This window comes from Lactuca serriola, chromosome 7, assembly GCF_051521515.1.
Source record: "Lactuca serriola cultivar US96UC23 chromosome 7, Lser_US96UC23_V15, whole genome shotgun sequence".
In the NCBI taxonomy this organism is placed as follows: domain Eukaryota; kingdom Viridiplantae; phylum Streptophyta; class Magnoliopsida; order Asterales; family Asteraceae; genus Lactuca; species Lactuca serriola.
Genome location: NC_136414.1, coordinates 9697501 through 9719716, shown reverse-complemented (window position 1 = coordinate 9719716; position 22216 = coordinate 9697501). Strand labels below are relative to the sequence as shown.

At 39.6% G+C, this 22216-nt stretch overlaps 1 protein-coding gene across 1 annotated transcript in view; it reads left to right on the top strand.

Annotated features, from left to right (window-relative positions):
• Window positions 1-20310: 20310 nt before the first annotated feature.
• LOC145063725 (uncharacterized) overlaps window positions 20311-22216 on the top strand; it is a 2310-nt gene continuing 404 nt past the window's right edge. The window contains exons 1-4 of the mRNA XM_079011312.1: window positions 20311-20319; window positions 20579-20665; window positions 21486-21719; window positions 21811-22216. The exon at window positions 21811-22216 is cut by the window's right edge and continues 404 nt beyond it. Of these exons, the coding sequence (XP_078867438.1) occupies window positions 20311-20319; window positions 20579-20665; window positions 21486-21719; window positions 21811-22216 (736 nt within the window). The remainder of the gene's footprint in view (window positions 20320-20578; window positions 20666-21485; window positions 21720-21810) is intronic.

Here is a 22216-nt window from a genome sequence, read left to right as displayed (position 1 = left end):
AAACCCCATGTTTTCTGCGTAACTAAAATCCGATATTTTCTGCTTGCAAAAGTGTTGTAGTATAAGTACCCAAAAACGTAAGTTGGTGTTTGTATAATATTGTAATTGTAGAATTGTTATGTCTTTCGTAAATTTACAATTGAGTTAATTTTTTTGTGAGTCACTATAACCATACTTGATAATGACTGATCCGCCCATCATGACGTTTTCAGACGCCGATTTGTTTAAGGTAAGGTTTGTCACCCTAGGCTGACCTAGTCTAACTGTAGCGAACAGCTCAGGTGTGGGGTGTTAACCCCGTATAGATCTATACACAAACTCTCGCTCTCCTTCCAGGAGACTCGGGTTATAACTACAAACTACAGTTGTACACTTGATAGGTGCCAAACGAAATATCTCACAAAAGCCTTAATTGAATTTACGCGTAATTTGAATTGCACAGTATATGTTGTTTCCATGTATGAATTTAGTTTTCAATGCCCCACGAGTATGTACGTGAATGTGTGAAGTCAACAAGCATATGGATGGACCATGAAGGCCCAATAAACATGTAAATGGATATTTCAGACCCAACAAGCATGTAAATGGACCATTAAGGCCCAACAAACATGTAATGTATATTCCAGACCCAATAAGCATGTAAATGGATATTTCAGGCCCAACAATTATGTAAATGGACCACTAAGGCCCAATGAACACATAAGGTATATTCCAGGCCCAATTAAAGTGTAAATGTCGTAATTAATCTGTTTGTTGTTACATTGGTGGGTTGAGCTTAATTGTTTACCAAAACGCCATAAAATGCCCATTTTTTTGTAAAAAGACATTTTTGGTCCTTAAAACCGAAAATTTTCAATTAAGGCATATTTTTGGTAAAAATGACACTTTAAGTCCTTTAAGACCAAAAGTTTACATTTTTGGGCTTGTTTTAAACGAATTAGCAGTTCTAGCCCCTTTTTGATAGAAATAACACTTTTGGCCCCAGTTTTATCAAAATTGACATTTTCAACTGTATATAAATTTAACCTTTCGGCCCAAGTTAAAATAAATTAACATTTTCAGCCCTTTTTATCGAAAATTTACATTTTTTGCCCAAATTTGTCTAAAATGATAATTTAAATCATAAAAGCCAATAATTTACAAGTTTAGCCCATGAAAACCATGAAGGCCCATTTTGTGAAAGTTTACACTTTTAGCCCTTTTGAAATCATAAAAAAAGCATAAAGGTCCATATTTATTCTAATAAATCCTTTTTGGTCCCTTCAAAACCATGAGTTATATGATAACTTCACTTTATGATTGTTTTGTCATTTTTGGCCCTCTTATGCGATCTTCTTATTTTTAAACAACCTTGTAATGTTTTAAACCTTTTCTTTGTATAATAAGTTGTATCAAGTGTTGTGTTCTACAAATATAATCATATTTTAGCATGTTTTCGAGTTTATGAAGTTTACAACACATAAACACAACATTTAACATGGTAAAACACACATAATCATGCTTAAACACATAGATCTACACAAAGCAACTTGTATTCTCCCCCAAAACAAAGTAAAAACCGAAAATAGGGTGTATGAACTCACATTGGGGTTGATGGATCGGTTTTGGAAGAAGATTGGAGGAGTTTTCGGCTCTAACAAGCTCCCTTTAGTGGATCTCGAACTTATAAGGGTTCTAAGGGACATGGATCATGAAATGGAGTGTTAAGAGAAGTAAGTTTAACATGAACATGAAGTTAAACACCTTGATGAGAAGTAGCTTACCGAGATGATGATCTTTGATGAAGTATTCTTTGACACACACTAATGCACCCACGGTTTTTAGAGGGGAAGATGGGATTTTCTTTAGGTTATAGAGAGAGTTTTAGAATTGAGATGGAGTTGGAAATGGGATGTGAGAGGCCGAGAATAAGAAGAGAGAAGGAAAGGGATGGTTAAGTGGTTTTTTGTAACACCCAGAATCAGAAAGACCAAGAAATGAAGGAAAACCCTAAGTCAAGGGGTTGACTCGTCGAGTCCAAAGAGGAACTCCACGAGTCAGAGCGTGATCCGTGTCGCGGCTTAAGTGAACGACTCGGCGAGTCAGGGAGACTGACTCAGCGAGTCTGGTCTGGGTAGAGAAAGCCCTAATTTCGGGACTTGTACCATATTTAAGCATCTCATTCTCTTTCTATCAGCCTCATTTGTAGCCCCCATTGTCCAGAAGCTATTCCACGAAACCCTAGTGCTCTCTTTGAGTGTATAAGCCATTGTTGAAGAGTTGGAGTGTTCTTGAAGCCTAGAAGGAGAAGAAGGAGTTGAGGGTTCAAGAGGAAGGTTGTGGATCCAGAAGATTCATCTCTTTAGCTGCTCATTTTGGTAATCAAGTTCCTTCCTTGCCTTATTAATTATTGGATCATTTCATGTCCCTCTTTGTGAGATTTTGGACCAAGTATGATACATTTCGGGTTTGGACGTCCCCAAGCTGAATCCCTTCAGCTCCAGTTGTGTCTTGGTCTAGAGAGTCATAAAGTATCAGCCTTGAGAGTGTAGGTGAAGCATGGTTGTCTTAAACCCTAGTTTGTGGTGTGTATAGCCTAAATCTCCTTAGCTACACGTAAAGGTTGCAACTTTACGTGGGGAATGGGCTTTGGGAGAGTGGATCTATGAGTTGGAGCCCCTGTTTGGCTCGAAAATCCACTGCATGGATTAAGAGCTGAAGCGACTCGGCAAGTCACAAGGGTGAACTCGACGAGTTGGATGAAGTTGGGCAGGAACTCGACGAGTTGGAAGAACAACTCGACGAGTCTGTTGAAGATTCCCTTGGACTCGGTGAGTCTGTTCTTGGACTCGGCGAGTCAAGTCGCGAAACCACAAACCCTTCGAGTTAAGACCCGAATCAGTGAGTCGAATGGAGACTTAATGAGTTGGACAGGACAGGACTCGGAAATCGATGGACTCGGCGAGTCATGGGTTGACTCGGCGAGTCGAGTCGCGAATGGAAGGACTTTGAGCATATGAACTCGACGAGTCAGTAGGCAGACTCGGCGAGTAGGGTTGACCTGGAAGGTTGACTTTGACCAGGACTTTGACTTTGACCGGAGTTGTCTTAGTTTAACTTCTGAAGTTCAGTTTGGAACTAAGTGTTATGTTGATACTAGTAACTAGTGGAGCAGCGATTCCAAGGGTTGTCGGTCAGCAACCAGAGGATTATCAGCACAGTTCAGCAGTGCGAGGTGAGTCTCCTCACTGTTTGTAAGGGTCTAAGGCACCAATGCCGACCCATTTAGTTTATGTATGATAGGAAGACTCGGGGGTTAGCCCTAGGCAATATGCATGAAAGACTAGGAGGCGGCTCCTGGCACGCAGTATGTTATTATTTATCATAGGAAGACCTGGGGGTTAGCCCTAGGCAATATGTATGAATGACCAGGAGGTGGCTCCTGGCGCGCAATATGTTATTATGTATGATAGGAAGACCCGAGGGTTAGCCCTAGCCAATATGTATGAAAGACTAGGAGGTGGCTCATGGCGCATTGTATGCTATTATATATGAAAGACCAGGAGGTGGCTTTTGGCACATTGTATGATGTTTAGCTAAGTAGAGTAGTATGTACGGTTGTCTTTGTGATACTTGCATAAAAGACCAGGGGGTGGCCCTTGGCACTTGTCTGTAAGACCCAGGGAGTGGCCCCATGCTTGACTAGGAAGACCACGTGCGGCCCATGACATAATGGCAAGACTATGTTTGGCACATAGCACCTTAGCGAGACTATGTTTGGCACATAGCACCTTACTTGATTATGGATATGTTGGTTGTGTATGGCTCTTGGCTATGTATAGCATGTATGTATTAGTTGGGTTGTATGGTATCTGGTATCTGGGGAACTCACTAAGCTTCATGCTTACAGTTTTCAGTTTTGGTTTCAGGTATTTTGTTTTCAAGGAAGGGAGTCGGCTTGATCGCAGCGCATCACACTATGTTTTCCGCACACGAGATCTTTGGGATTACACTCTAATATGGTTTTATGATTGTGACATCCCCATTTTCACGGACAGAAAAGACCGATTTTGTTTATGCTTTGTTTTATAAAATCAGAGTAATCTTTTAAAGATAACGGTTGCGGAATTTGTTCCCAAAACAAGACATGATAATAACTTATCAAAACATTTCTCAAAGGGAATGTATTTTTCATTTAATAATAAAACCTCAGGATGTCATGTTCCGATACAGACATATAAGCATAAACAGAACTTACAAATTACACAATTGATTTATATCTCCTTTAAATCTCTCTGTGAAATATGTCTTCGTATTAATACCTGTGATACAAAGAAAACTGAGTGGGTCAGGCTTGGGAGCCTGGTGAGCATATAGGGTTTTCATCCCACAATGTTATATCATATATTTATAAATATAGAACATTCAAACTTGTACAATTACACCATATAAAGGCAACTCTTATCCCACCCCCATCGATCCTCACAACGACACGATCTAAACTCTTGTATCTAAAATTTACCTCTTTACCTGATCCCTAATGACGGATCTAAAACTATCCTCTTCACCCGATCCATACTCACGGATCTAAAACTAACCTTTTCACCTGATCCATACTCACGGATCTAAAACTACCTGATCCATACTCACGGATCTAAAACTAAACTCCTCATCTGATCCATACTCCCGGATCAATAATTGTACCCAATCCATACTCCCGGAATAGGGACAATTAACTATACCTTAATCCTGATCTGATCCATACTCCCGGATCTATAATTGTGCCCAATCCATACTCCCGGACTAGGGACAATTAACTTAATCTTAATCCATATCTGATCCATACTCCCGGATCTATAACTGTGCCCAATCCATACTCCCGGACTAGGGACAATTAACTTAGTCTTAATCCATACTCCCAGACTAATAGCAAGTTTATCTCTTTACCTGATCCATACTCACGGATCTAAAACTAACCTCTTAATCTGATCCCTACTCACGGATCTAAACTGACCTCTTGATCCGATCCCTACTCACGGATCTAAACTAACCTCTTGATCTGATCCCTACTCACGGATCTCATCTACCCATGTCCTACCCAACATATTTGTAGATATAAAATACATATATAGTTTAACTCATTAAAAATCTATATAGTTCATCCATTCCACCAATACCTCAAATAAACAACAATATATAAACACATAGCACGTATTTCGTAGCAAATACTTCATACTTATGTATTAGAAGAAAGTAACAACACACTCACACATATAAACAACAATATACTTAATACACTCAAACCATACTTGTATTATTATCGTGTTTATGAAAGGTAGTATACACCCACACATATAAACAACTTTATATTATACACATAGCACGTATTTTATAGAAAATACTTAATATTTATGTGTTAGAAGAAAGTAACTACACACTCGCTTGATCAGAAGATGATCGGATAACACTACGACTTGCAGAAGTAGTAATCCTCAGCAGATCTGGAAGATCTCTACAAAAATCGAACTTCTCGCGGGCAGAGTTTCGGCTCGGGAATTTCACTTCTTGGGATCTTCGGGGCCTCGGGACTTGCTTCGGGGCTCGGGAATGATACCGGGGCTTCGGGGTATTTCTGGCACGCAAAACGATGCAAAAACGCAAGAAAAAGGGAAGAAATGAGCAAACTACTCGGCTGCCCTCGACACCCTTTTATAGGGGCTAGAAACCTGAATTACGCGGGGCGTAATCTTAGGTTACGCAGGGTGTAACGACGATAAGGTCGTTGACTCCCCCCATGGATAATATCAGCCAATATATATTTAAATTAAATATCGAAAATATGTAATAAACTTCAAAAATTCATATCTTCCTCATACGAACTCCGTTTTCGACGTTCTTTATATGCACGCGTAGGTGAAACTACGATCTACAACTTTCGTTTAGACTCCGTCGGCTAATTTTGACTTTATTTTTATTATTTATTTTTAGTAGGCCGGGACAGGAAAACTCCGTTATAAAATCATAACTTCTTCATCCGACGTCCGTTTTCGCCTATCTTTTTATCGTTTTACTACAATTAATGAGATCTTCAATTCTCATTTAAATTGTTTTGGCTAAAAACCGCTTGGTCTCAAATCGAGTATTCGGGCTGCATACCGCTAAGTCGAAACTTCGAAAAATCATAACTTCCTCATACGAAGTCAGATTTGGGCGTTCTTTTTATGCGCGCTCATGGTTTAACGTATTCTACGACTTTCATTTTAGATTGCTAAGGCTAAATATTGCACTAACGTAAATTCACTTTTTACGTCGCGCTGTGTCGTGTCGGTTCTGTCGCGAAACTTCGACAGGTCATAACTTCTTCGTTATAACTCGGATTTCGGCGTTCTTTATATGTACGGGATCCTTGTAACATATACTACAAATTATTTAAGATTATTCATTCTAAATAATCTTTTATCAAAAAGTCATTTTTGACGCTTATCGTCTCTAAATTGACTAGCCCGATCTACGGGCGTTACAATGATAATATGTTTTGATTACCGACACTCTGGTTTGTCATGATATATTATAATGAATGTTTTTATACTGATGGTGATATGTAATGTAACGCACGTAGATTCGGGCTAGTCAATTTAGAGACAATAAGTGTCGAAAACAACTTTTTGGCAAAAGATTATTTATAATAAATAGTCTTAACCAAGTTGTATAATATGTCTCAAGGTTTCCGTACATATAAAGAACGCCGAAATCCGAGTTAAACGAAGGAATTATGGCCCGTCGAAGTTTTACGGCAAAACCGGCACGACACCGGGAAGTGTAAATAGTGAATTTACGATAAAGAGAGATTTAGCCTTAGCGACCTAAATGAAAGTCGTAGAATATGTTAAATCGAGAAAATCCATAAAAAGAACGCCAAATCTGACTTCATATGAAGAAGTTATTGATGGGTTTTAGCCATAAGAACTTTCCTATGTGCGCATGCAAAACCCTAATGCTTGGATCTAGGCTTTCTAATTAAACATGCTTTGAATCCAAGACTTCTAATGACTATTTAGGTATAAGAACAATATTAAAACAGATCTAGAATCATACCTTTGAATCCCTTGTTTGATCTTGTTGTCTTGGAGCTCTAGAGTCACAATTGTCACTCCTCTAATGGCTTACAAACACCAAATAGCAAGGAGGATGATTTGGGAGAGAGGAGAGGGAAGGAAATCGGACAGGGGTTCTCTACTTTAGATGAAGTTCTGATTTCCCTTTGCCATAGGGTCTATTTATACTTGTAGACTCCTTAAGGTTTACAACCTAAACCCTAATTGGATAATCTTCTCTTAAAGCAATCCAAATCCATTCCTTAGATAGCCTTGGACGATTTTAAGCTATCCTTAGCTTCTAGAATTCATCCCACATCTATCCAATATGGATTTACAGTCTAAAGTTTAACTATCAAACAATTGACAGTTTATACCCTCTTATTTAATTAATCTCTTTAAGTCACCTAATTAATTCCAATTAATTCTATGACTTATATTAATCAAATAACAACATTATTATTCTTTATATTATTCTCATAATATATTAATAATATTTATTCTCTCTTAATAAATCATCTTATCAAGTTGCTATGGTGAAGGCAACCCAAAAGGACCATGCACAACCGGGTCAAATACTTGCCTAATATAGTTGTAGACTTAGACACCATTCCAACAGTCTCCCACTTGGATAAGTCTAGTAACTATATGCACAAGTACAATTCGGTTTGCAATCGTAGCTCTCAAAGACGCTGTCAAACTCTGATCTAATCAATCTTGTCCTTTAGATAAGGGATCGTACAGTCCTCTGTTAGATATCATGCTGACAATCCTATGGAATGGTTAGTCAAGCATTTAGGTTTCTCGATCTCTGATTTATTTTGACATAGAACTTAATCGAACACATCAATTCAGTTCTGACCGAGCTCGGCACATAAGTCAAATCAAATCATCGAGCGGCCGAGATATCGCTTTTACCTTCTTAGATAAAAGTTACGGATAAACTTCGACTTATATGCATTTACTTATTCATTAACCAACTATACACAACAATGCGTTTTATAACACCGAATTACTGATGCGTTTTCGCATTATCAATGTACAATCAATTAACAAATAACAAACCATATATCTAGGCTTTAAGACTATATGATATTATCGTCTTGCGATCACCCTTTTATATCATATTCCATAAGGTGATTCCAGCAAGCGCGGGTTTGTTCCAATGCTCAAAACTAGTTCATAAGCACTCATGACGTTGTAGCAGCCCTTTGCTATGTCTAACACGAATTAGACAATCTACACACCAATTAATGACAGTCTTCATTCATATCTACTTCCAACATATGAACGATTGTGGACAATTTGAACAATTCGATTATTCCTAATAAACTCAATTATTCTGGAAGTCAAAACATGCAAAGTGAAACAATAGTTAAACAATTAACATAAGACAGTAACATTACTCATAAATAAAACTCCTTTATTTAATCATCAAATGTTAATTACATTTATCTATTACACGTTTCTAATACTATCTAATCTATGCTAATATCATCCTTTAGCCCAATACTCCTAGCATGCTGTAAGTGCTTAACCCTACTCAGTCCCTTCATAAGCGGCTCTGCTGGGTTATCTTCTGATGATATCCTCTTTACTATGAGTTGTCCTTCTTCTACACGATGTCTAATGAAGTGATATTTTCTGTCGATATGTCTTGATCTACCATGATCCCTCAGTTCTTTGGTCAAGGCAACCGCTCCTTCGTTATCACAGAAAATCTCCATGGGCTCCTTTATGGCAGGTACAACTCCAAGATCACCGATGAAGTTCTTCAGCCATATTGTCTCCTTCGACGCTTCGCTCGCTGCAATGTACTCTGATTCGCACGTTGAATCAGCTACGGTTTCCTACTTGGAACTCTTCCATGTCACTGCTCCTCCATTCAGGGTAAAGACCCAGCCCGACTGCGAACGGTAGTTGTCCCTGTCGGTCTGAAAACTGGCGTCACTATACCCTCGCACCTTCAAGTCATCACTCCCTCCGAGGACTAAGAACCATTCCTTCGTCCTCCGAAGGTACTTAAGGATATTCATCACTGCAACCCAATGTGCTCTACCAGGATTCCCTTGATATCTGCTAACCATGCTCAAAGCAAAGGCTACATCAGGGCGAGTACAGGTCATAGCGTACATGATTGAGCCAACTGCGGAAGTGTATGGTACTCGGCTCATTTCTACTATTTCAGCTTCGGTACTCGGACTTTGAGTCTTACTCAATTTGGCATTACTTTGTATCGGTAATTCTCCCTTCTTCGATTTTTCCATACTAAAACACTTTAGTACCTTCTCTAAGTAAGTATTCTGCCTAAGTCCAATTAGTCTCTTACTTCTTTCTCTTACTATCCTTATTCCCAAAATGTAAGAAGCCTCTCCGAGGTCCTTCATAGCGAAGCACTTCCCGAGCCAGGACTTAACCTCCTGCAGAGTCGGGATGTCGTTTCCTATGAGTAATATGTCATCAACATATAGAACGAGGAAGCTTACTATACTCCCACTGGCTTTGACATATACACATGATTCATCCTCGCTTCGTACAAATCCAAACTCTTTGACTTTCTCATCGAAGCAAAGATTCCATCTGCGAGACGCTTGCTTAAGTCCATAAATGGACTTCTCAAGCTTACACACTCTATTCGGATGCTTCGGATCCACAAACCCCTATGGCTGAGCCATGTAAACATCCTCAGCCAACTTCCCGTTAAGGAAAGCGGTCTTGACATCCATTTGCCAAATCTCATAATCATGAAATGCGGCAATCGCTAGCATCACTCTAATAGATTTTATCTTCACAACTGGCGAGAAGGTCTCATCATAGTCAACTCCGGGAGTTTGAGTAAAGCCCTTCGCAACCAATCGTGCTTTATGTGTGTGTACGTTTCCATCCACGTCGGTCTTCTTCTTGAAGATCCATTTGCACCCCACGGTCTTACGTCCGGGCACATTATCAACCAAATTCCAAACTTGGTTATCATACATGGATTGGATCTCGCTATCCATTGTCTCTTTCCATTTCGCAGACTCCGGGCCTGCCATGGCTTCCTTATAGCTATTAGGTTCATCAAGATTTATTAGTGTACCATCACTAATATACGTGTCCCCTTCGGTAGTAATATGAAAACCATAAAACTGGGGATGAACTCTAACTCTATCGGAACGTCTAAGAGGTAAGGACTCGTCAATCGGTTCAACCGGAGTTTCCTCCTCGGGTTGAGTGCCAGCGGTAGAGGTTCCTTCATCTATCGACTCTTGAATCTCTTCAAGCTCGATTTTCCTCCCACTGTCTCCTTGGCTTATGAGTTCTCGCTCTCGGAAAACTCCTCTCCTTGCAACAAAGACAACATTGTCCTTCGGTCTATAGAAGAGATATCCAAAGGATTTCTGCGGGTAGCCGATGAAAATACATCGCTCACTTCGAGGTTCGAGCTTGTCGTGAGTATCTCGTCTTACGAAAGCCTCGCAACCCCAAACCTTGATATGTGCCAACGAGGGAGCTTTCCCTGTCCACATCTCATGAGGTGTTTTGGCAACCTTCTTAGTAGAGACTCGGTTAAGGATATGGGCGGCAGTCTTTAAGGCATACCCCCAAAAAGAGATAGGTAGTGAAGCACGACTCATCATAAAGCGAACCATATCTAATAAGGTTCGATTACGCCTTTCTGCCACACCATTCAACTGCGGTGTCCTAGGAGGCGTCAATTGTGAAACTATTCCACACTCCTTGAGATAATCGTGGAATTCAAGACTTAGGTACTCTCCTTCTCGATCGGATCGAAGCATCTTGATTTTCCTGCCCAATTGATTCTCCACTTCATTTTTGATCTCTTTGAACTTTTCAAAAGTTTCTAACTTTTGCTTGATTAAATAGATATACCCATATCTACTATAGTCATCGGTAAAAGTCACGTAGAAGCGGTTCCCATCCTTCGTGGTTGATCTAAATGGTCCACATACATAGGTATGTATTAGGTCCAATAGACTTTCACCCCTTTCACACGTACTCGTGAAAGGTGATTTAGTCATCTGTCCAAGCAAACAAGATTCGCACGTGTCATCTTCCTTAAGGTCGAATGACTCCAACACTCCATCCTTTTGGAGTTGGGCTATGCGTTTCTTGTTGACATGTCCAAGACGACAATGCCACAAGGATGCTTTATCCATACTAGTGGAAGAATCTACGTTCAAAACATCATTTCCTAAGTTATCAACAATCATAACAGTTTCATAAATTCCATTACATGGTATAGCTTCAAAGTAAAAGACACCATTTAGATAAGCCAAAATAAAATCATTCTCATTATTAAAAGAAAATCTAAAACCTTGTCTAAACAAACCATGAAATGAAATGATGTTTCTAGCCATTTCTGGCGAATAGCAACAATTGTTCAAATCTAAACATAAAATATTCCTAAGCACTAAAGAATACACTCCAATCTTGGTCACATGTGACGATCTTCTATTCCCCATGATTAGATTGATCCTTCCTTGCTCCACATCCCTACTTCTTCTTAGTCCCTGCACATTAGAACAAATGTGGTAACCACAACCGGTATCAAGAACCCAAGAAATAGCATGATTAGAATCGTTAGATTTAATTGTGTATATACCTACGAAAGATGGCTTGATCTTTCCTTCCTTGATGGCTTGCAGGTACTCTGGGCAGCTTCTCTTCCAATGTCCTATCTTGTGGCAGTGGTGGCACTCTGCCTCCTTAGGGTTAGGGCAGGGCTTAGCGGGATCAACTTTGGTCCCACTAGAAGAGGCACCATCTCGGGCTTTAACCTTGCGATAGTTCTTAGACGAAGCCTTCCTCTTCTTTCCCTTTCCTTGACCAATAGCCAAGACATGAGCAGCAGGTGGATTGGGAGTTGGTGCAACAGACTTGTCTTTGAAGTTGCTCTCAGCGACCTTCAAGAGACCTTGGAGTTTGCTTAGGGTGACCTCCTCTTTGTTCATGTGGTAGGTCATCCTAAATTGATTGTACATCGGAGGCAAAGAGTGAAGCACCATGTCGATCGCCAAGTCTTCCCCAAAGTCAACATTTAACTTGCGAAGGCGGTCGACATACCTTTGCATCTTTTGCAGGTGCACGGTAAGAGATTCTCCATGACCCATCTTAGCGGAAATCATGTTGGTGAAAATCTCATAACGCTCTTGTCTCGCGTTTTTGTGGTATCTCTCCAATAAGTCTTGATGCATCTCGTACGGGTACATGTCCTCGTAGGACTTTTGGAATTCGGAGTTCATGGTGGCTATCATGATGCAATGTACCTTCGTTGCATCTCGCTCATGAGTCTCAAAAGCGGTCATTTCAGCCGGAGTAGCGATTTCAGGATTGATTTTCTCGAGCTTCTCATCGAGGACATACTCCTTATCCTCATAGCGAGCAATGGTATGAATGTATCTTATCCATTCGCTAAAGTTCGTTCCATCGAAGGTGACCTTTTGGCAAAGGCTCATCAACGTGAAAGAACTAGCAGCAACGTTGTTTGCGTTCGACATCTACAAATAGAAAGGACAAAGATAGATTAGAATATGAATCCCTAATTATCACCCAATAAGAAAAATTAGGGCTAGGATCCAACAACAACATTTACATATTAGAAAAGGGATGCCGTAATCTAACATGCAAATAAATTGAAGGTAAGTGAATAACGATTCACTAATTCTCCACCATAAAAACCTAACTATAAGTCCTAAATGTATTGAGAATTCCTAGGTTCGGATGAGATTCATTGAAACTATTCAATGGCATGTTTAAATCTCGATATGCCCCTCTTGTTTGTGACTGGGATACCGAGCATCACAAAGTGGGTGTGAATTACCATGCAAATTCACATGGTGCCTTCATTGTAACGATCACCTATTCGATGTGCCGGTAAACCACACACGCTCCATCGAACTATGATAAACAATGAATCACCCTTTGCCACTTTTGCTTAGAACCAATTAGTGTGCCGGTAAACCACACACACTCCACTAACTTCTTAGCAAGGGTGCAAAGTGTAATTTCATGGGATTGCATCAATTAACTTTTCCTAAAGTAACTAAGATTGGGAAATTTTAAAAAATGTGTAGTTACTTTGTATTACTTATTATACTTTTAATGAGAGGATGAGGTTGCCCTATCCTACCCGTTCGGCTAACGACCCTCCATCGATCAAGCAAGCGGTATGTGTGAGTGTACACCCATTAAGCGCCATTTTATAGGCCACAACTTTATAGCCACCTTATAGATCGGCTTCGTGAATGAGGCCTACTAACGGTAAGACTAGCATTTTAGTTATACATATATATATATATATATATATATATATATATATATATATATATATATATATATATATTATTCTTGTAATATTATATTAGTATAGGGTTGTATTTTAAACATTTTAAAATCTAGGGTTTGAAATTTAAATTGTCTAAATTAAAACTTTTAATCACAAAATATAAATTTCAAAACTCGAGGACAAGTTTTAAACATTTAAAACATGGATGATCAAATAACAAATAATTTCAATTAACACTTAATTTCCTAATTATCTATATTTGATTTATTCCATATTTCTTTCAAGATAATTACCAAAATAATCAAAATAATTAATTAATTATCATATAAGGAAATTAAATATTTTATTAGTTGATAAATATCTTTAATTAGATCAAGATTATAGTCATATATATCAAAAAATCGGATTAGGGGTTGATCTAATATGATTAAGGTAAGTTTCCATAAGATAATCATGAAGAAATCCCGAATCTGGCCATTCCTGACGCTTGGACTCGCCGAGTGCACCAAGGGACTCGCCGAGTCAGGCCAACTCGCCGAGTCCACTATGGAACTCGCCGAGTCCATGACTCAGAAACACAAAAACCGAATTTTGCAGTTAAGTTTCAAACAAATAAGCAACAATTTAATGAAAACCAAGCTAGGCTCTGATACCACTGATGGGTTTTAGCCATAAGAACTTTCCTATGTGCGCATGCAAAACCCTAATGCTTGGATCTAGGCTTTCTAATTAAACATGCTTTGAATCCAAGACTTCTAATGACTATTTAGGTATAAGAACAATATTAAAACAGATCTAGAATCATACCTTTGAATCCCTTGTTTGATCTTGTTGTCTTGGAGCTCTAGAGACACAATTGCCACTCCTCTAATGGCTTACAAACACCAAATAGCAAGGAGGATGATTTGGGAGAGAGGAGAGGGAAGGAAATCGGCCAGGGGTTCTCTACTTTAGATGAAGTTCCGATTTCCCTTTGCTATAGGGTCTATTTATACTTGTAGACTCCTTAAGGGTTACAACCTAAACCCTAATTGGATAATCTTCTCTTAAAGCAATCCAAATCCATTCCTTAGATAGCCTTGGACGATTTTAAGCTATCCTTAGCTTCTAGAATTCGTCCCACATCTATCCAATATGGATTTATAGTCTAAAGTTTAACTATCAAACAATTGACAGTTTATACCCTCTTATTTAATTAATCTCTTCAAGTCACCAAATTAATTCCAATTAATTCTATGACTTATATTAATCAAATAACAATATTATTATTCTTTATATTATTCTCATAATATATTAATAATATTTATTCTCTCTTAATAAATCATCCTATCAAGTTGCTATGGTGAAGGCAACCCAAAAGGACCATGCACAACCGGGTCAAATACTTGCCTAATATAGTTGCAGCCTTAGACACTATTCCAACAGTTATAATTTTTCTAAGATTCGGCTTAGTAGTGCACAGTCCGAAACTCGAATTTTAGTTCGAGTGGTTTTTGGCTTATGCGACCTAAATGAGAGTTGAAGATCTCATTAATAGGAACTCAACGGTAAAAAGATGGACGGAAACGGAGTTCGTATGAAGGAGTTACGAATTCTTCGTGGTCATTTAACAGTCTAAACGCCTCCTACTGTTAAATTTGAAATCGGTCAAGAATTAGCCGAAGGAGTCTAAATGAAAGTTGTAGATCTTGTTTTTGCCTATGTGTGGAAAAAAAGAACGTCGAAAACGGAGCTCGTATGCGGAAGTTACGAGATTTAGAAGTCGGAAGGGTGTTGCTGCAAAAGGAGTGACGTGGCTAAATATGGGCCTAGGCTTTCTCCCCAAGGAAAGCCATCATATGATGACACGTGGCACTGACTCGGCGAGTCAGTGAACCGACTCGGCGAGTTTGTCAGGAATTCACCCTATAAATAGAGGTGTCGGGCATTCACTTCTCTTCACCCCTCCCAAACTCACTTTCTCTCTCTAGTTTCTCTCTCTAGCCTCCCAACCCCCCCCTAAAGCCTAGGTAAATCCCCTAGCACCCGAAGGAAGCCCCGAGGCTCTCGGAGTCCCAAGAAAAAGGGTGTTTCAGCTCATAAACGTTGCTCCAGCGAAGCCCGGTTTTCAAGAAAACTCGCTGTAAGTGAGCTACGCCTAACTTATCTTTAGTATAACTTATGTTTTAATATAGTAATGTTATTAGGACATTATAATAAGTATTTGGGCTATTATTATGAGTTATATTAAGCGTCATTTAATGCTTATATAATAATAATAATAATAATAGCTAGACTATTAATTAGTCACGGTTAACGTCAAACTAAACTCTAGTGGTAATGATACTAGGTTTCGTCAAGGGATAATTATTTGAAGAGTAACGAAGTGCTGTCCGAGTACCGATTCACCACCTTACCAAGTGAGTGCATGGTCCCTTTCATCTTACACATAGATATGAAATATTTTACATAAATTACGTGCTATGTGTGCATATTATCTGAATACTTGTTGTCTATGCTGCATGAATGATTTTATACATGTTTTAAATGATTTAAAATGTATATTTATTTTATATCTACAAGCATGTTGGGATAAACCATGGGTAGATGAAATAGTTGTGTGATGAAATAAAATGATGAGAGATAGGTGATGATAATTAGGTGAGGATAGATAGGTGATGATGAATCGATGATGTAGGATGAAAGATACTATAACCTTGTCCGGCAATTTGGAGATGTAGTCATTTACCAGAGTATAGATGGCGACCATGGACTATTATAGACAACCCCCTGGAAACACCAGCAGGCTCATAACCTGTAGGTGACGAATTACGAGTTCAGGCGATGTTGTAACTACGTATTCATGCGATGATACTCTAACCCCCTTACTATGAAATACGAGTTCAGGCGATGTTCTAACTACGTATTCATGCTAGATCGGTTTGATTGGATGTGGATTGTTATATGATTATATGTTTATGTGCACATAGTTGTTGGATTGGGGTTGGGTTGAGGCGGGTCCTGCTTTGTGTTGTAGGCTAACATACCCAGGGCGGACCGGTTATCCCGAAGGACCAGCGAGCGGCCCGGATAGGCTGTAGGCCCCACGAGGGCGGACCAGACGTGCCGAGGCTCGGAGAGTGGACCAGGCCGACTGAAGGCCCGGTGCGGGCGGACCAGTCATACTGTAGACTTCGAGAGTGGACCAGGTGGGTTGAAGGTCCGGTGCGAGCTGACCAACCACACTGCAGACTCGATGGATATGGCTAGACTCGGAGGGTGAACTAGGTGGACTGAAGGCCCGGTGCGGTGGACCAGTTACATAGTAGACCCTAAGTGCATGGCTGTTCTGTATCGGTTATATGATATGGTTATGTCTGTATGACGTTGGTATTTTGGGGGTATCTCACTAAGCTTTCGGGCTTACAGTTGTGGTTTAAATGTTTCAGGTACGTCAGGAGACCGTGGCAAGGCAAAGGCGTGATCGTACCGCTCCTCATGTTTATGTTTTATGATGTGGTTTTGTGAAGACTCTGATAATAATTGTATTGAAAACCTTTTTGTAATGACTTAACGAAACTGGGTTGTTTTGAAAAGTTTAAATTGGCTTGAATTTTTAAAAGTTTAAGTTCCGTTTATGCTTATGTTCCTGTATTGACGATGACACCCCAAACGTTTTAAAATGAATAAAATACATTTTTTTCGAAAATGTTTTGATAACGTATTTATCATATTTTTCTGGGAACATATTCCGCAACATTTTTATGAAAAAAAGTACTCTGATTTTTACGAAACATAAACAAAATCGGTCTTTTCTGGCTGTGGAAAATGGGGATGTCACATGTACTAACTTATTTAAAAATGAACTTTTTGGCCTAAGATTTTAGGATGTTACAAGTTGGTATCAGAGCCCTGGTTTGAGGGATTCGGACACACCTTCGGGGGTGTCTGCAATCAAATCGAGGGATTAAAGGATTTCGAAAAAGAAAAGGTTTTCTAAAAGATTAAGTAAGAGTTTTAAGAAAGAACGAAGTATGTGATGTGCGCGACCGCCCGAGCTCAAGTATGTTTTCCCAAGATACCCATACATGTTGTGATATGATATGATTATGAAAACCACATGTTAGATTAGGGCTAAGGATCTAGGGAGGATGCCTTATGTGCCTATTATATGTGCTTGAGCTGCATGATAGTGCTGATTAGACAGTAGTAGGATAGCCTGTTTAGGTTATGCCTGAGTTTATGAGCTTATGTCGCATGCTAGTACAGATTCTTGATATGAGATTATGATTGTTGAGTATATTATGGTTAGATTTTTTCCCTTGTCCGAATGTTGCTTGCTTTGTGCATTGTGGGATTCTGAGTGATGGTAGTTAGCCATTAGGTGAATACGTTACGTCACATGTGATCAGGGTTGAATAATCTCAGAGTGTTGGATTTGGCCCTATTGCGCAACTCTCGTCTGAGTCTAACCGTTGTAGGGACGAGTCTTTTACTTGAAGGATTATATGAGCATCGTCACATGTGATGATATTCAGGTGATGGCTAATTGACATCACAAGGAGGCCTTCAGCAGTTGAGGACTGGTTTGGGTTGAGTTAGAGGTTTCCTAGGGTAAGCCTAGGATAAGAGTAGCAGAGATCAGCAGTGGTAAAAAAGATCTTGTGGAGTTGAGGCAGTCCTTTAGGAAGGTACGGATAGATGTGGAAGGTAGTATGGGCCCGTACTACTGAAAGCAGAGGATCCGTACCCGAATTCAGGAAGGCTAAGACAAGACCGGGGGACTTGTAATAGATGTGATCCCTTAAAGGATATCAGTATCTCTAATAGTTGACTGTATGTATTGTAGAATGGTGGTACTACGGCAGAGGCCGGTAGTTGGCAGTTCAGGAGAGGGATCGGGTTCAGGTTCAGGCTCCGAACCAGTGGATGAGGGGTTACGCGAGTTCATCGCGTTTGAGATCACCAGAGGCATCCTTAAGTCGACCCCCATCATCGTCGGGTCGGTCAAGGAAGGGATAGTTGAGCTGATGGAGGATCGCCTCCGAGCTTTCAGGAGCGATTTGGCGTCTGGCCAGGCGAGTACGCGCACATTGTCCTTCAAGGAATTCAGAGGGAGCGGTGCGCCAGATTTTCACGGGGTGAAGAGCCCCATTGCTGCTAGGAGATGGATTGCAGACATCGAGTCTGCGCAGCTGACGAGCTTCTACCCGGAGGGGTCGAAGGTCCGTTTTGCGGCGGGATGTTTGAGAGACAGAGCCAGAGACTGGTGGGAGTCAGTTGGTGATTCCTTGGGAGCCTCAACCATTGAGGCTATGACCTGACCCGACTTTGTGACCAGGTTTAAGGCGGAGTTTGCACCGACGGTGGAGCTTCAACGGTTGTCCAGAGAGTTCCTAGACATGAAACAGACGACAGAGTCGGTGGCGGAGATTACCGCCAAGTTTCGGGAGAGGGCCTTATTGGTACCTCAGTATGCAGGGGATGATGAGATGCAGAGGACCCGCTATCATGACATGTTGAGAGCGAATATTTGGGAGCATGTCAGCTTCTCGGCATGCCCGACCTTGGACTCTATGATTGCCAGGGTGCGGGAAAGGGAGATTGATTTGGAGTATATTGCAAAGAGGAAGTCGGATCAGATGTATACTTTGGAGGGTCCCGCGAAGAGACCCAAGACTTCAGATCAACGGATAACAGACCGGCAGGGCCGGAGTCAGTGCAGCACGTGCGGGAAATTTCATGAGGGAGTTTGTCGTTCCAGGGGTTCAGGCTGCTACAAGTGTGGCAGTGATGGTCACGTTAGCAGGGACCGACCACAAGGGGCAAGCCCATTATGTTTTCATTGCAATCAGGTAGGCCACAAGAAGACCGACTACCCGACGATGAGGGGAGAAGCGAGAAGTGCGTCTGCCCCGACAACTTTGAGGTTTACGAATGGGTGAGAGGGTAGGGCCTTGCAGTGGCAGATGAGGGAGATCTGGATCACATCAGGGAATGTTGCAGGTATGTATCTATGGCTTTTTGGACTTCATGTGTATTAGGGTTGTTCTTACCCCGAACTCTGGTAATAGTATGTATGAGTTGTCTCTCTGCTTGTATTCGGATTGTACTTTCGAAATTATCTTATGCCAATTGCATACCAGGAACTAATAGTAGTTAGTGTAGGGTCATATCTCACTTTGGGTTCGAAGTGTCCAGTATTATCCCAATTATGACCAAAAGCGGTTCAGGAGCGTTGTGTGGAGGACGATGGGCAGGGTACGGGGAGTAGCCCCCACCATTATCAGGGTTTGGTGGCTCTGGTCTTGGTACTTGGGATAGCTTTGGGAAGCATCAAGGGAAGTGGTCTATCACTGATGGAGTAGTGGTTTAACACTATAATGTTTATGAATACGTTCACATACATCTCACAAACTCATATACATCATCATCATCATCAACATCATCATCATCATCATTATCATCACCATCATCATCATCACCATCATCACCACCATCATCGTCATCATCATCATCATCACCATCATCACCATCACCATCACCACCATCACCATCACCATCACCGTAGGCGGATTCAATAAAGCACCATGGGTATCACAGGAGGCCCCAAATTTCTTTTAATAGTATAAATTGTTTTGAAAATTATTATTTATATTGCTGAAAGTCTAAAATATATTTTGGGCTACCCTAACTTTTTTTTTTTAATATTGTTGTAGATGTTTAATCCAATAAATAATTAGCCTAAACTTAAAAGCCCAAGTTCCTAATACCACAAAACTAATTGACGGCAATTCTTAGCATATAATTAGTGTAACTTCCAAATTCTAATTCCCTCCCTGCCTTGCTACTCGCCGTTACTCTACTGCCCTCCTTCTTCTGTCGCTGATCGGTGGCCGGTGGTGGGTGTTTTCCGGCTAAATCCCCCGATGACCGGTGGTGGGTGATTATTGATCAAAGTGGTGCACAATGAAGCAAGTAAGTAGAAATTTTATGATTATTTTTGGTTAATTGAAATTCAATTTTTTGGCATTGTGTTGAAAAAATAGAAAATACCAATTAGGTTTATTAAATTAGAGACTTAGGGTCACTAATTAGTGATTATTTGTTGTTGAAACTTGAAATAAAGTATACAGTTCATATATTTTGATAATTTGATAGCAGGTTGTTATTTATTGTTGAAACTTGAAATCGAGTTATAAAATTAGAGTTGATTGTTGATATATTTTGATTGTAGGTTGATATTAACAAGTTTTTCAAAAGACAGTTAGATGTTGGAGACAACAATTGTGAAGGAACTTCAAAAAAAATAGGACTAATGAAAGTACACAAGTTCCACAACCTAATCAACATACACTAAAACCACAATCTAATGAACATATTCCAAAACCACAAGAACCACAATCTAATGAGCATACTCAAAAACCAAAAGTACCACAATCTTTTGATTTGAATGATCTTCCTTCGGACCCAGGGGAGAGGCCAAAGATTACATCTTATAATCCTAATCAAAGGGATGAAATAAGGAGGGCATATTTGATTAAAGGACCTTGTCAACCAAAGGGGCATAATTTTGAATTTACCTTATTTGGTTAGAAGCAAAGACGTTTTGTTGTGGAATGGTTTACCGAATTTCCATGGTTAGAGTATAGCATTAAAAAAAAGAAGGCATATTGTTTTTATTGCTACTTATTTGGAGACATGGTAGGGGGTCAAGGAGGAAAAGATGCATTTATAACCGAAGGCTTTGACAATTGGAGTAAAAAAAATCATTCCGAAAACATATGGGTGAGATTCAAAGTTCTCACCATAAGGCCGAAGAAAAGTGTCATTTGTTATTGAGAAAAAACCAATCTATTGGTGAAGTTTTGCATAAGCAAACGGAACTTGAGCAAAGTAATTATGAAATTCGATTACGTGCTACAATCCATAGTTGTAGATTTTTATTAAAAAATGCATTACCATTTCGTGGACACGATGAGACGGAAAAGTCTAATAATAAAGGACTTTTCATTGAAGTCTTATCTTTGATTAGAGAAGATAATGAGAAGATTTTTAATGTTACTTTAGAAAATGCTCCAAAAAATGAAAAGTTGACTTCTCCGACAATTCAAAAAGATATTGCCAATTGTTTTTCAAAATAGATAATCAAGTCTATTTGTGATGAAATTGGTAAAGATGTGTTCAGTATATTAGTTGATGAGTCTAGTGATGTTTCCAAAAAAGAACAAATGGCTATAGTTTTAAGATATGTTGATAGACTTGGGATTGTAAAGGAAAGATTTATCGGAGTTGTTCACGTGTTGGATACATCCTCTTTGACTCTTAAAGCCGCCATCGATACTGTTTTTTCCAACAACAACTTGACTATCGATCAGGTGAGAAATCATAAAATATTTATTCCTTTAATATGATATTAATTTTATTTTTATGTGTTATATTTTTTTATTAATTTTTTCAAATATATAGGTGAGGGGGCAAGGTTATGATGGAGCAAGTAATATGAGTGGTGCATTTAACGGTTTGAAATCTTTGATTTTAAATGAAAATAGTTTCGCACATTGTATACATTGTTTTGCACACCAACTTCAATTAGTAGTTGTGGCGGTTGCAAAGAAACATGATGATGTTGAAGAAGTCTTTGAACAACTAGGTTTGGTGGTTACTGTCGTTTGTGGGTCTTGTAAGAGAAAATATATGATACGAGAGATGCAAAAAGAAAGAGTGGCAGCCGAAATTGGTATTGGTGAAACTGAAACAGGAAGAGGGTTAAATCAAGAGATTTCTCTTGTTCGAGCTGGAGATACTAGATGGGGTTCCCATTTTAGAACAATTGTAAGTTTGTTGAATTTGTTTGCAGAAGTTGTTACGGTTC